General features: G+C 37.3%; 1 protein-coding gene across 7 annotated transcripts in view; it reads right to left on the bottom strand.

The window, feature by feature from the left end:
- Positions 1–12,995, bottom strand: part of DYM (dymeclin) — a 248,720-nt gene that overhangs the window by 118,877 nt on the left and 116,848 nt on the right. For all 7 annotated transcript variants that reach the window (XM_023750840.1, XM_023750842.1, XM_014452527.2 and 4 more), the window contains 5 exons: positions 7,080–7,262; positions 5,015–5,193; positions 3,371–3,496; positions 1,107–1,220; positions 47–141 (listed from right to left, as the gene is read on the bottom strand). In XM_023750840.1, coding sequence (XP_023606608.1) covers positions 47–141; positions 1,107–1,220; positions 3,371–3,496; positions 5,015–5,193; positions 7,080–7,262 — 697 coding nt within the window. The remainder of the gene's footprint in view (positions 1–46; positions 142–1,106; positions 1,221–3,370; positions 3,497–5,014; positions 5,194–7,079; positions 7,263–12,995) is intronic.

The following is a 12,995-nucleotide window of genomic DNA, read 5'->3' as shown; positions in this document are numbered from 1 at the left end:
CAGCCAGAAAACAAAAATCAGGATTTCTTTTAAAGCTCATATTTACCTGATGATCCTCTGGGCAGCATACTGATGGAGAGAACGGAACTGGGCTGACATATTTGCTAAAGCTGCCAAACAATTTGTGTGAAGGTACTTGTCCTGTCAGAAAACAGCAAGTTGAAAACATTTATCAAGTCTTCTCTGCGTTGTAAGCAAGGCTAATTAGAAGCAAATGTAAACTCGATTTTCATTGATTGTTGAAAGCTCAGGTCCACAATCATTTTCCCTAATTCCAAAAACCGATAAAGCACTGAAAGTTCAAAGTGTTTTCACCACGCATTTGGAAGCAACATCTGGCAAAGAGCATAGGCTATTTGTGGTCCTCATTACCCTGCCCTGGTGAATACTGAAGTATTCTGCTGCAGAAATATTAATGTTTAATTACAGTGTGCTGCTCCAGAACCTAATGGCTACATAGAGTAAGCATCTGCTCTATAATTATCTTTCTAAAATCAAAACATTCTCCATTCTAACACACATCTGGCTCCTAGCGTTTCAGATAGAAGATTCTGAACATGTATCTACGTTAGCCCCACAGAGGAAATAATTGAAAACAGGTCAGTAAACTTGACCATGTCTCTGAGTTATGAATTCTGTATATGGCTTCTCTATTGACCGGGACTGAAATTTGCCCCCAGGTACTGCAAATACAATCCATTTGAAATTTTCCCTTTACTCTTTAAAAGTGTTCTTTCTTCTATTTTCCTCCCAACTGAATTCATTTTTATTCTACTCATATCTTCTTAGTTTGCTGTTGTTTTTAAAAGGCAAATCAGTTTTATCAGTCCAGCAAAGATGTACAGCATCTTTTATTTAAATGTGCTCCACTGCTTGTTTTTGATCTCATGTAAAATGTCTCTAATCATGCAGTCTATTAAATATTAAGGAACAGATACTATATATAGTACCTTAAGATCATGTAATACAGTGACTATAAGCTGATCTGTATTTTTCTACTGTACTTCATGAGAACATTGGCACTCTCAATATTGAGAGTGCTTTCAACTATAGTCTTAATCGCACCATATGCATTATAGATAATAGAGCAGCTTTGGAATACTTACTCTTGTCCTTGTCATGTTGTACTGAATGGTTCTTATTACGACCAGTATTAGGAGACTCCCCAGTGAAATTTCTGTTAAAACCCGTTCTGAATACCAAGTAATATTTTTTAATATCTGTAATGGGGAAGAAAGGTTTAAGTTAACATGATTGACTTAGGAAAAAAGGACTGTCCATGTCTATATAATTTCGGATAAGCCGTGGCTATGCTCTGAGTTAAACAGAATATACTAGTAAAAGTGCAGTGTGAGACTTTGAGTTCAAGATAGCCAAACTGTGCTGTGTTTATGTCTCCTTCCCCCTTGCTTCTTAAATATAAAAGAAAGAAAAAAAAAACAGGTCTGGAAGACAGGAGGTTATCATTAGTAGACAAACAGGAGGAATGGCACATAGGACAGGACTGAGAGAAAAACAGTCAGAGCTCAGCAGTCTGAAAGTGAACATAAGAAAACCAAGGAGTCTCTCAAGAAGTAGAGCTCTCCCAACCGCAGAAAGCTCCATGCTGTGTTCAGGGGAAGGCCAGGAATGCAAACAGCCACGATCTTCCAGAACAACTGTCCCTGTGTTCTGTTCTGTCTACTCAGAGCAGGCAGCTCACCTCCAGGCCTCAGTAAGCAAGAAATGTTTTCTAATTTAAGTTGGCACAGTTTCACTGTAGATTTGTAACATGGGTATCAGAGAGAGAGAGAGAGAGAAAATGGGTAGACACGGGATGCGCTATTTTTCACAAAAACCTAGTACTTCCATATAAACTGCCAGTTACAAAAATAGTCACAGGATGTGAAGTACAGCATGGAGAATATAGTCAGTAATCTATATATATAAAAGCCTAAGCAACCAGCCAACCGGCCCTATGACACGCACTGACCACCAGGGGGCAGACGCTCAACACAGGAGCTGCCAAGCGACAGAAACTTTGCAGAGTGCCCTCTCGCACTCCAGGACCCCTTGGGGGATGTCAGACTGTCGGTTTCGGCCCGATCCCCACAGGTCAGGCCGAAGGACCCCCGCCGGCCACCTTCTAATTAATTTACTTTCAATGTGCATGAATCCATGCACTGGGCCTCTAGTATTGTAATAACTATGTATGGTGCAGAGGGTTCTAGACTTCTCATGGAGATCACTTCATATGGTATTTAAGTGTCTAATCACTGTTGTAAATCTGAAACTAATATAATATTGTGTCAACTATAATTGAAAAATAAAATTTAAAAAAAACCTACTACTTCTTTCTATATGTTTTAACACTATGTCTATATATTACATGGACACAAACATTTTCAATGTTATAAAGAAAATACCAAGCCGAAACCGGTTTGGCTCAGTGGATAGAGCGTCGGCCTGCGGACTGAAAGGTCCCAGGTTCGATTCTGGTCAGGGGCATGTACCTGGGTTGCGGCCACATCCCCAGTAGGAGATGTGCAGGAGGCAGCTGATCGATGTTTCTCTCTCATCGATGTTTCTAACTCTCTATCTCTCTCTCCCTTCCTCTCTGTAAAAAATCAATAAAACATATTTAAAAAAAAAAAAGAAAATACCAAAAAGGGAGATAAAATCAATTTGGGAATGTAATTCACCAGCAAGACTAACATTTAAAGATTAAAATTATATTACACTGTCTTTTTTTCTGTTTAAGTTTATCATGAATTTTATATATAATTTATTTTAGAGAGGAAGGGAGAGAGACAGAGAGAAACATCAATGATGAGAGAGAATTATTGATCGGCTGCTTCCTGCATGCCCCCGACTGGGGATCAAGCCCAAAACCCTGGCATATGCCCTGACAGAGAATCGAACCGTGAGCTCCTGGTTCATGGGTTCACGCTCAAGCACTGAGCCATGCCTGCTGGGCATATTACACTGCCCTTTAAAAAATAAAACAACTGATTTCTCAGTCTTCTTCCCTTTATTCCATATTCTTTCACTCATTCTGTATACAGAGAGCAAACCTGTTGGACAATTTCTGTCTCTACTGAAAAGTGGACATGAAATGAAGAAGAAAAATGAACCCACTGGCAACAAAAACATTTGCGTCAATTACTAAAGAAACCATCTTGAGAGCTTTTTTAATAGTCTACTAGTCTCCTAGTCATTCAGAAAAACAAACACCATTTGATAAATGGTTCACAGATGATTTCTAAGTCAGGTTCTCTCAGAAACAGCTACCAGAAGGAAAAGAAGGAAGAAATGCTAAGTCTCAGTAAAACGTCTGGCGGAACATATCGATTCTGAAACTCTAACTCTGATCGAAGTAAGGGGGACTTACCACTTCGTGAATGGACCTATTGAAGCCATCATCTTCTGTAAGGATCAACAATATTATAAGCGCCATATACACGTGGTGTGAGTTTCTTTCTTCAACATGATACAGAATCTCAAGAATTGGTAAAACCTAGGGAATAGAAATTTTACTTTACTGCTTCTATCACATTATTATGAGACCAATGTCTTAAACTTTTATACTTTTATTATCTACCCTTTGCTTAACTTCATAGTTACATTTTTCTTTAGAGGAAAAAGACACACAAACCCGTCTCTGACTGAAAGGACTTTCCACATGAACAGCTAAGACGCCAGCAGAGGAAATCACCACCGAGTTGGTCTGCTGATACATGAAGGGTGGGTTTGCAGAGACCACGTAGGCTCCCAGTCAGCACGGACCTGAACAGAGGCAGGTCTGCCTCCAGCCTACTAGGAACTTACACACAATAAAGTATTCTCAGGAACAGTCATGCGTCAAACACTACCTTCCTAATAACAAAGACTGTAAAATAAAAGAATTGCTACCTGACAAACATCAGATCAGCACAATAAATTTTCTACCCATAACATATCTTCTCATCGTAGCTTCAACAAGTATTTACTATTGAAGAAAGGCAAAAGGACAGATAGAGACATCAGATGAGACATTATCAGAGTAACCTATGCAAGAAATGTAAAAACAACAAACAAATGGAGAAACCCTACTCCACCCTCCCAAGTAAAAACAAAACCTTTTAACTTTTCACTGGTGTATATCATATAGACAACTGCTCCTGCATCATTTAAAAAAAAAGATCTTAGAGAAAGGGAGGGAGAGAGAGACAGAGAGAAACGGTTGGTTGCCTCCCACACGTGCACCAACTGGGGCTCGAACCCATAACCTGGGCATGTGCCCTGACTGGGAATCGAACCCACCACCTTTTGGTGTACAGGATGACACTCCACCCAACTGAGCCACACCGGCCAGGTCATCCCTGCATCATACCAATCTCTATACCACAGAACTTTCCAGAACAGGTGATGTCACAGGCTTTCTGCTTATTGTTATCATTTCCCTTAGAATACATCTTACTCAGAATTGTCTGTGCTCAGTAAACAGACCTTCTCGCTGTAAGTTTTCACTCACATAGGTAGTACACTGTTATACCCGATTTTGCTATTTAAGCCAATGTTTTCCACGTATAGGTATGGAGATAAGTTCTTTCATCATGTTTTTTGTCCTCACTGTCACTTTGACATAGGACATGCTCTTCAAATGAATTTTAATATCCCACACTACTCAGTATTCTATCTTTAACACTAAAAAAAAAAAAGGCTACCAAATGCCTCGTGAATCCTGCTGTCAACCTGTCAAAACCAGTGCAGAGGGGACATCCCTTTGGCTGCCAGCAGTGGGCGGCTGGTAAAGACCTACAGACAGGGAAGCTGTGGTGCTGCTGCCTTCTCCACTCTGTGGTGCCATCTCTACGTGCTCTGTCTCTACATTGCCAAGCGCATACCTTTGCCTATCAGGTGACATCTCCCCGTTGATTTCTCAACCATCACCTTGTAGCAACCAAGCAAATACACTGCCCCTCTGGGGAAAAGAAATTATTCTTCAAAATACTATAAAATACAAAAAGCATGAAATGTTTAGCATGATACTTACAAGATTTTCCATATCTGTGCGAGCCAACATGTACGTTCTAATATTACTATTCTGATGGAGCAATGTATACAATAGGAGAGTTGCCTGATCAGACGTCTGCTGCTCACACAGAGTCGTGTACAAACTGTTAAAATTAATCTGGAAAGCATGTGGAATTGACGAGGGGAAAGGACTGTTATCTGGAATACAGAAAACAGAAAATTTTTTAAATATTTCATCAGTATTTTCTAGACTATGCCCTTTATAAATAATAAAAGCCCACTCATGTATATAATTCAATTCCCATTAATTTTATATGTTGCTACCTTTCAGATTCAAAATTTCAATTTATACTTAAAATTCTACTTTAAAAATAACTAAATGTAAAACAATACAGAGGTGATAACACTGTATTGTATAACTGAAATTTTCTGAGAGTAGAACTAAAACAGTCTCACACACACACATACAAAGAATAAAAAAACACTGGACCAATTTATTTCTCTGTAGCATCTAAGCATCTTTCCAATGGTTATGTGCACCATCCCTTATTTAATCCAGGCAATAACCATGTCATTGCTCGCACCAGTTTTACAAAGGATGAAATAGAAGCTCAGAGGGATTAAGTACATTTTCCAAGATTAGCCCTGAGTAAAAAACAGATCAATTAGCTTCTATTGTTTTCACGACATAATACTGCTTCTTTAATAATAGCAATAATTCAGGGAGTCAGTACTATGACAGATGCTCATTTAATTCTTATAAAAACCTTAAGCTATAGAGATTATAACTTCTGCTTCATGAATAAAGAAACTAGTATGTAACAAATAAAGACTGGGCTATGAAGCCAGGTCAGTCTAACTCTGAAGCCAATGTTCTGGATCAGTGTACTGCACAGTCTCTGAAAGATGACCATCTCAGGAAGGTTCAAGCCCAAATAGTAACATTTGGCCAGAGCAGCAGAAGTAACAATAGTAGAGATACCACAAAATGGGACACTTGCTTTGTTGCAAAATCTGAGCTAATCATTTAAAAACCTTACCTTGCTTGGTACTTATACAAATACTATTAGTCATATTATCTTCATTTTGCAGACAAAGCCACTGAGGCTTACTGACATTAAGCAAACTGTGAAAGGCCTCGCAGATCTGAAGTGACCATAGAAAATACTATTAGATACGTGAGCTTTCACTTCTAATCTATCAAATTATGAGACTTCCTATTCCCCGGTACATAATAATACCAGAATTAGCAAAGCCACAACTAACTGGCACACTCATCCACGGTCTATAAGAAGCATATTAGAAAAGTTCTGCGAAGAAGCAGGGCAAAGTGCATCAGAAACCTTAAAAATTCCTATCTAATGACTGTACTTTTCACCCATCTCAATTATGTGAATGTTGGGGTACATCTCGATAATCTAGCCTACCATACTTACCTTGCTTTTAGAGTATAACCTTTTGATAAGAGAGTACTGTTTCAACATATAACTTTCTACTTATGCTCTATCTACCACATGGTTTGGCAAACTACACCCCACAAACAGCCCACCAGTTGTTTGGAAATAAAGTTTTATTGGAACCAGCCATGCACACTCACTTATGTATTATCTATGCCTGCTTTGTGCTGTGATGGCAGAGTTAAGAGGTGGTGACAGAGACCACATGGCCATGCAAAGCCATCTGCCCCTTTGAAGAAAAAGTTTGCTCAGTTCAGTTCTAATTTTTAGTTCTATAAAACTCTAGACTTTGAGTGAACATTGTCAAACAACCTATCATTTAGAGTTTTGTTAGGTTTATTTTCATCCCTAACAGGTAGGATAGATGGATCCAAATTAAGCACTTGCTGGCCGGGTTATCTCGGAAAGAAATGCAAATTTAAACGCATATAAGGAAGCACAGCCCTCATCTAAGATTTACCTGACTTTTCTGAGAATACAGGCAGGAAAATCTAAGCTATTCTCATCATTAATCAGTATGAAATATACTGGACCGTCATCTCCACAACTATAAGGCAATAAGCAATACAGGGTAAACAGCACCCTCTTTCCTCATTAGAAAACATACTCAGAGAAAACCCCACAAACCTTGTGTGTTCTTGAAGGATATGATGGCCTGTCGGTAGGGGTTTGGGGCATCTGCAGCATCTGTCAGGTTGGCCAGCACCAGCAGGAGCAGGAGACTCTGGTTGGCCAGAGGGGAAGAAAGTGCCGGTGTGTTGGCCGCTTTGCTTCCCACGCCGCCCAGGGTGAAGACAGTCCAGAGTCCAGCTTGAGAAGAAAACATACAGGTAAGATGCGCTGAGACAGGTAAGATGACTATATTCCTTGCAACAATCCATACTTTTTCATTTTTAAAAGTTTGAAATAACACTCTTTTTAATTATGAAAGTAAAACAAGTCCATTATTTGAAAATTCCCACATTGCCCAAGGATATAAGATTTTTAAAGACTATATCATTCCCGATTCCACTGCCACTTCCCATAGATAACCATCATTAAGTTTCTAATATATCTCTCCATATTTTTCTTTATATACCCAAACATATTCACATTTATAAGAAAACTAGAGCCCTGATTGGTTTGGCTCAGTGGATAGAGCGTCAGCCTGTGGACTGAAGGGTCCCAGGTTCGATTCCAGTCAAGGGCATGTACCTTGGTTGCGGGCACATCCCCAGTAGGGTATGTGCAGGAGGCAGCTGGTCGATGTTTCTCTCTCATCGATGTTTCTAACTCTCTATCCCTTTCCCTTCCTCTCTGTAAAAAATCAATAAAATATATATTTTTTTTAAAAAAGAAGAAAACTAGAGGCCCGGTGCATGAAATTCGTGAACTGGGGGGAGGGGGGTGTCCCCCAGCCTGGCCTGTGCTGTCTCACAGTGTGGGAGCCCCACGATCGATCTCCCCAAAGAGGTAGGCCCCGTCCACCCATCCAGGGTTCCTCGATGGATTGCCCCAAAGAGGTAGGCTGGAGCCGGGGGTCCCGCCTCTGTGCCACACAGAGCCGCAGGACCTCCAGGCCTTGCCACGCGGAGCCGTGGGACCGGCCTCCATGCTGTGCACGAGCCCGCTGCGCATGCAGCCTCCTGGTGATCGCTCGTTGCGGCGTGAGGGCGTCATGGCGTGAGGGCGTGACGACCACACAGGCTTTCATTAATAGGATTTCATGTACGACCTTATGCACATATACCTGAAAACCTAAGCAAAATATTAAAATATCTAGGAAAATACAAAATATCAAAATTGACCAAAAAGACAAAAGCCTGAATTGGCAAATAATCTTAGAAGAGTGAAAAATGAACTCAAAGAGCTAACCCTAAAAACAAACCACGTCCAGCTATTTTAACAAATAAGTCTAACAAACCCTCAAAGTACAGATAATTCTCATCTATACATATAAAACCCTAAGCAAGATAGCCTAAATCAAACAAAAGGAGATAAAATTTTGTAGAAAAATTTGTTAAAAAGAATAAATACATCATGGTCAAGAAGGTTTTGTCTCTGAAATGCAAGAATGGTTCACCATTATCAACAACAACTTATAAATTGTTGTTTCTCTTCATTTAAAAAAGATGGAAGAAAAGATGGTCATCTCAAGAGATGCCAATTTTTTAAAAATTAAACTTAAAACCTATTCTTAATTTAATGAAAGAGAATTCTTACAACTAGAAAAGGAAAAAGAAAAACTTCTTGGTTTGTCTACCTAATCAGAAATTCACAGAAACACCAATTAGAAAGGATATATGCACCCCTATGTTCATAGCAGCACAATTCACCATAGCTAAGATTTGGAAACAGCCTAAGTGCCCGTCAGTAGATGAGTGGATTAAAAAACTGTGGTACATCTATACAATGGAATACTACGCTGCAGTAAAAAATAATTTCTTACCATTTGCAACAGCATGGATGGACCTGGAGAGCATTATGTTAAGTGAAATAAGCCATTCAGAGAAAGATAAATATCACATGATTTCATTCATTTGTGGAATATAATGAACAACATAAACTGATGAACCAAAACAGATCCAGAGACAGAGAAGCATCGATCAGACTGTCAAACCTCAGAGGGAAGGTAGGGGAGGGTGGGGGGAAGGGGGAAAGATCAACCATAGGACTTATATGCAAGCATATAGGCCTAACCAATGGACACAGACAATATGGGGGTGAGGGCATGAGTAGGGGGGATGGGGGGTAATGTGGGGATAAGGACACATATGTAATAATCAATAAAAAAATTTTTAAAAAAAAGAAATTCACAATGGTCAAAGATTAGAATTCCATTAATATCACCAACATCCATACTGTACTACTGGAACACTAAGCAAAAGATATTAAGGAAAGAAAAACAAAGACAAGAAAAAAAAAGAAAAAAACTTAATTTTTTATAAGCAATCTGTGCACTATCCAATACAGTAGCCACTAGCCACTGTTGGCTGTTCTGGGAACTTGAAATGTGGCTATATAGTCTAAACCGCATTGTGCTTTAAGTATTAAAATACACATGGAGATCCAAAGACTTAATACAAAAAAAAGTAAAAATCTGTCACTAATTTTTAAATATTGATTACATGTTGAAATGATAATATTTTGTTGGATATATTGCATTAAAGTGTATTGTTAAAGTAAATTTTGTCTGTTTTTTTCACTGTTTTTTAATATGACTTCTGGAAAATTAGAATTACATATGTGGTTTGCATCTATGGGTCACATTATATTTCTACTGGACAGAGATGTTCTAGATTGAACATCAAGAGACTCAACTGACACTATTAGAATAGATTTTGGTACCATTCTATGACCCCAAAAAAATCAACTTACAAAAAAATCAAGTCTTTCTATAAATGAGCAATAATTAGCAAGTCCAATCACAACAGCAACAAATCCAACAAAATATTCAAGAATAAACACAAAAGAAATGTGGGAGACCTTTAAGCAGACAACCATAGAACTCGACTAAAGGTCATATAAGACCTGAATTAGTATAAAGATACAACATATTTCCAGACAAAAAGACTCAATAACGTAAAACTGCCCTCAAGTTAATCTAAAATTCAGTATAACCACTATCAAAATATCAAGAGAAATTTATGTAATATTTTGTAATACAGTGTAAATAAAATACTGTTGGGTGTGAAAATACATAAGAAAAAATTTTTTGAGAAGGACTAACTTTGTAAGGAATGCTCCTGGTCAAATAGCAAAATTTTTATAAAGCTATAGTCATTTACAAGTATGATACTGACAGGAGAGTAGACAAATAATTCAGTGGAAATGAGTACAGAACAGAACTACATGTGTTTGAGAATTAACCTTATGATACAGATAATATTCCATTATCAGTAAAAAAAAAATCTATAACTGTCTTTGGGACAATAGAATTTAATCATTACCCCAATATATATTTTGAAATGTTTTTACTGATTTTTTTAGAGAGAGAGGAAGGCAGAAGGATGGAGAGATAGAAGAACCAATGATAAGAAAGAAACATCTACCGGCTGCCTCCTGCACTCCCCCTACTAGGGGATCAAGCCTGCCACCCGGGCATGTGCCCTGACTGGGAATCAAACCAGCAACCTCTTGGTTCATGGGTCGAAGCTCAACTACTGAGCAACACTGGCTGGGCTCCCCAATATTTAACTATAGAAGTATGTGTATAAACCTTGAGTTGAGAAAGCCTTTTTCTGATGCAAGTTACAAAATTCAAAAAGATAAAAAGAATTAAATACTTTGTAATGAATTACATTATAAACAAGAATAGAGGAGAAAACATTTGTAACAGATAAACAGGAAAGAATATTTATTTTTTAAAAGACTTCCTGCAAATTAATAAGAAAACTAAGAATTCAAAATAAAAATAGGTAATAAAAGTCCAAAGCAATAAAAAGAGAAAATGAGTTAATTAATAAGACAATGAGATCATCCATGAGAACAGAATATTTTAAAACACCCAGTGTTGTTAAAGGTATAGAAAACTACCAATAGTGAGAGGTCAAAGTTGTACAGAATTTTTGGAAGATGTTTGGCAGTTCTCATTAAAATAAAAAATGCACATCCCCATCAACCCAGCAACTTTGTTTCTTATACTAGAGAACACTTGAACAGGTACACAAAGATTCAAGTACAGGAATAGTTACTGTAACTTGTTTATAACTGTCAGATAATGAAAACAATGTGGGTGTTCACCAAGAGCTATGGTTAATCCACTCTATGGAATACAATATAAAGAGGTAGATATCTATGTACTAACCAGGAAATGTCACTAAGGTATATTGTTAAGTAAAAAAGAAGAAAGTTGCAGAAAAATTGAGGTTAATAATTTTTAAATCACTCACTAAAATCATGTGTGTGTGTGTGTTTTAAAAACAGGAAGAACCAAGTGTACATCATACTGATAAGAAAAATTACCTCTGGCATGAAATTCAAGGACTTTTGCTTTATATGTATAGTTAAATATTTTGCAATAAAAATATGTTAATTTCATTTAGTTCCTTAAAAATAAGTGTAAAATAGCTCTGGCTGGTTATGGCTCAGTTGGTTGGAGCATCGCCCCGTATACGGGGTGGGTTCAATCCCCAGTCCAGGTGCCAACAGGAGGCAACCGATCGTGTTTCTCTCTCACATTGATGTCTCTCTCTTACTCTCCTTTCCTCTCTCTAAAATGAATAAAACATCCCTGAGGATTAAAAAAAAAAAGTAAAATAAAATTAATTGAATACAGACCCAATCAGTACATAATTATGTAAAATATGGAAAAACCTCATCAGTATATCATTTACTGAAAAGGCAAATCACAAAATATAAATATATATAATATGCCCCATTTATGTTTTTTTAATTGTTAATAAACATATCTATGCAAGTAAATGCACCTACAGGTGCCTGGTAGGTATGCTGCTTTGAGACGGATTTATTGTTTATCTTCACATTTAAAAACACTTCCAGTCACTTCCTTCCACTCAGAGTAAGCTCCCTGTCTACCCCAGATCCACCACTGTGTATGAAAAACACAATTAGAAAGTTCAATCTGTAACAAAAATAATCTCAAAATGGGTTTTTTAATCCTCTTCATAGCTGTGCATCTTTATTACTAGGAGAAATAAGAGTTGACTGACTACCACCGGACAAATTTCACAAACAAGATTCTGATTCTCTTTTAGCACAACTTCACTCTCCTTTTTTTTTTTTCCTTCAAGTTTGTCCAAGAGGGCTGAGAAGCTGCTTATAATACCAGACAAAATAGCATTTTATTGAGAAGCTATCCCCCAGCCCACCCACAAACATCGCCCTCCTTCCTTTCTCTGGTAAATATTATTGCTATGTTGCCTTTCCTTATAGGGAGAAAGGAGGCAGCCTGCCATTGCCTACATTGTAGTTTAAACTGGCCCATAATATTGGACCAGAGTTCTTCCAAAGGCTCATTTCTTTTTGCTGATCCAAGCCTCTGATCTGTGAACCAAGAATCTTAGTGGAATTGCATTTTCCTGTTGGAAAAAAATAAAAAAAATCTCTCCACCAGAAAAATAAGGGAAAGTTACAGTATATGTTTTTCTGTTCTAAAAACCAAATTAAGGATGGTAACCAAAGTTTTTAAATTGTATTCCTCAGGTCCTCCAAATAAAATCTTAAAATAAAATTCACCTAACTAAAAACTAAAAAGTATTGAAATTGACTAAAAGAATAAATCTGGTGTTGATGATTCAATTTTTTTAAGTACCAACTCAAGATTATTTAACCTTAACAATAAAAATGTTAGGAAGATATAAAATATGATAACTAACACATCAATACAAATAATAATCCTTGAGGAAAAAAGGAACCCTTGTTCTACAAAATACTGAACTAAAAATAAACACCATTTTATTAAGACAATGAAATTATTGTTTTTTTTCCATATTACTAAACATGCTACTTGCCAAACTAGAATGAATTTCTTATATCTAACAATTACATTACAAAACACGAATTACATAATCAAAACTATAAAAAATTAAATGATACTATACA

The sequence above is a fragment of the Myotis lucifugus genome, unplaced genomic scaffold (genome assembly GCF_000147115.1).
Source record: "Myotis lucifugus unplaced genomic scaffold, Myoluc2.0 scaffold_16, whole genome shotgun sequence".
In the NCBI taxonomy this organism is placed as follows: Eukaryota; Metazoa; Chordata; class Mammalia; order Chiroptera; family Vespertilionidae; genus Myotis; species Myotis lucifugus.
The sequence above is the reverse complement of the archived record's forward strand: the minus strand, read 5'-3'. Positions and strand labels throughout refer to the sequence as shown.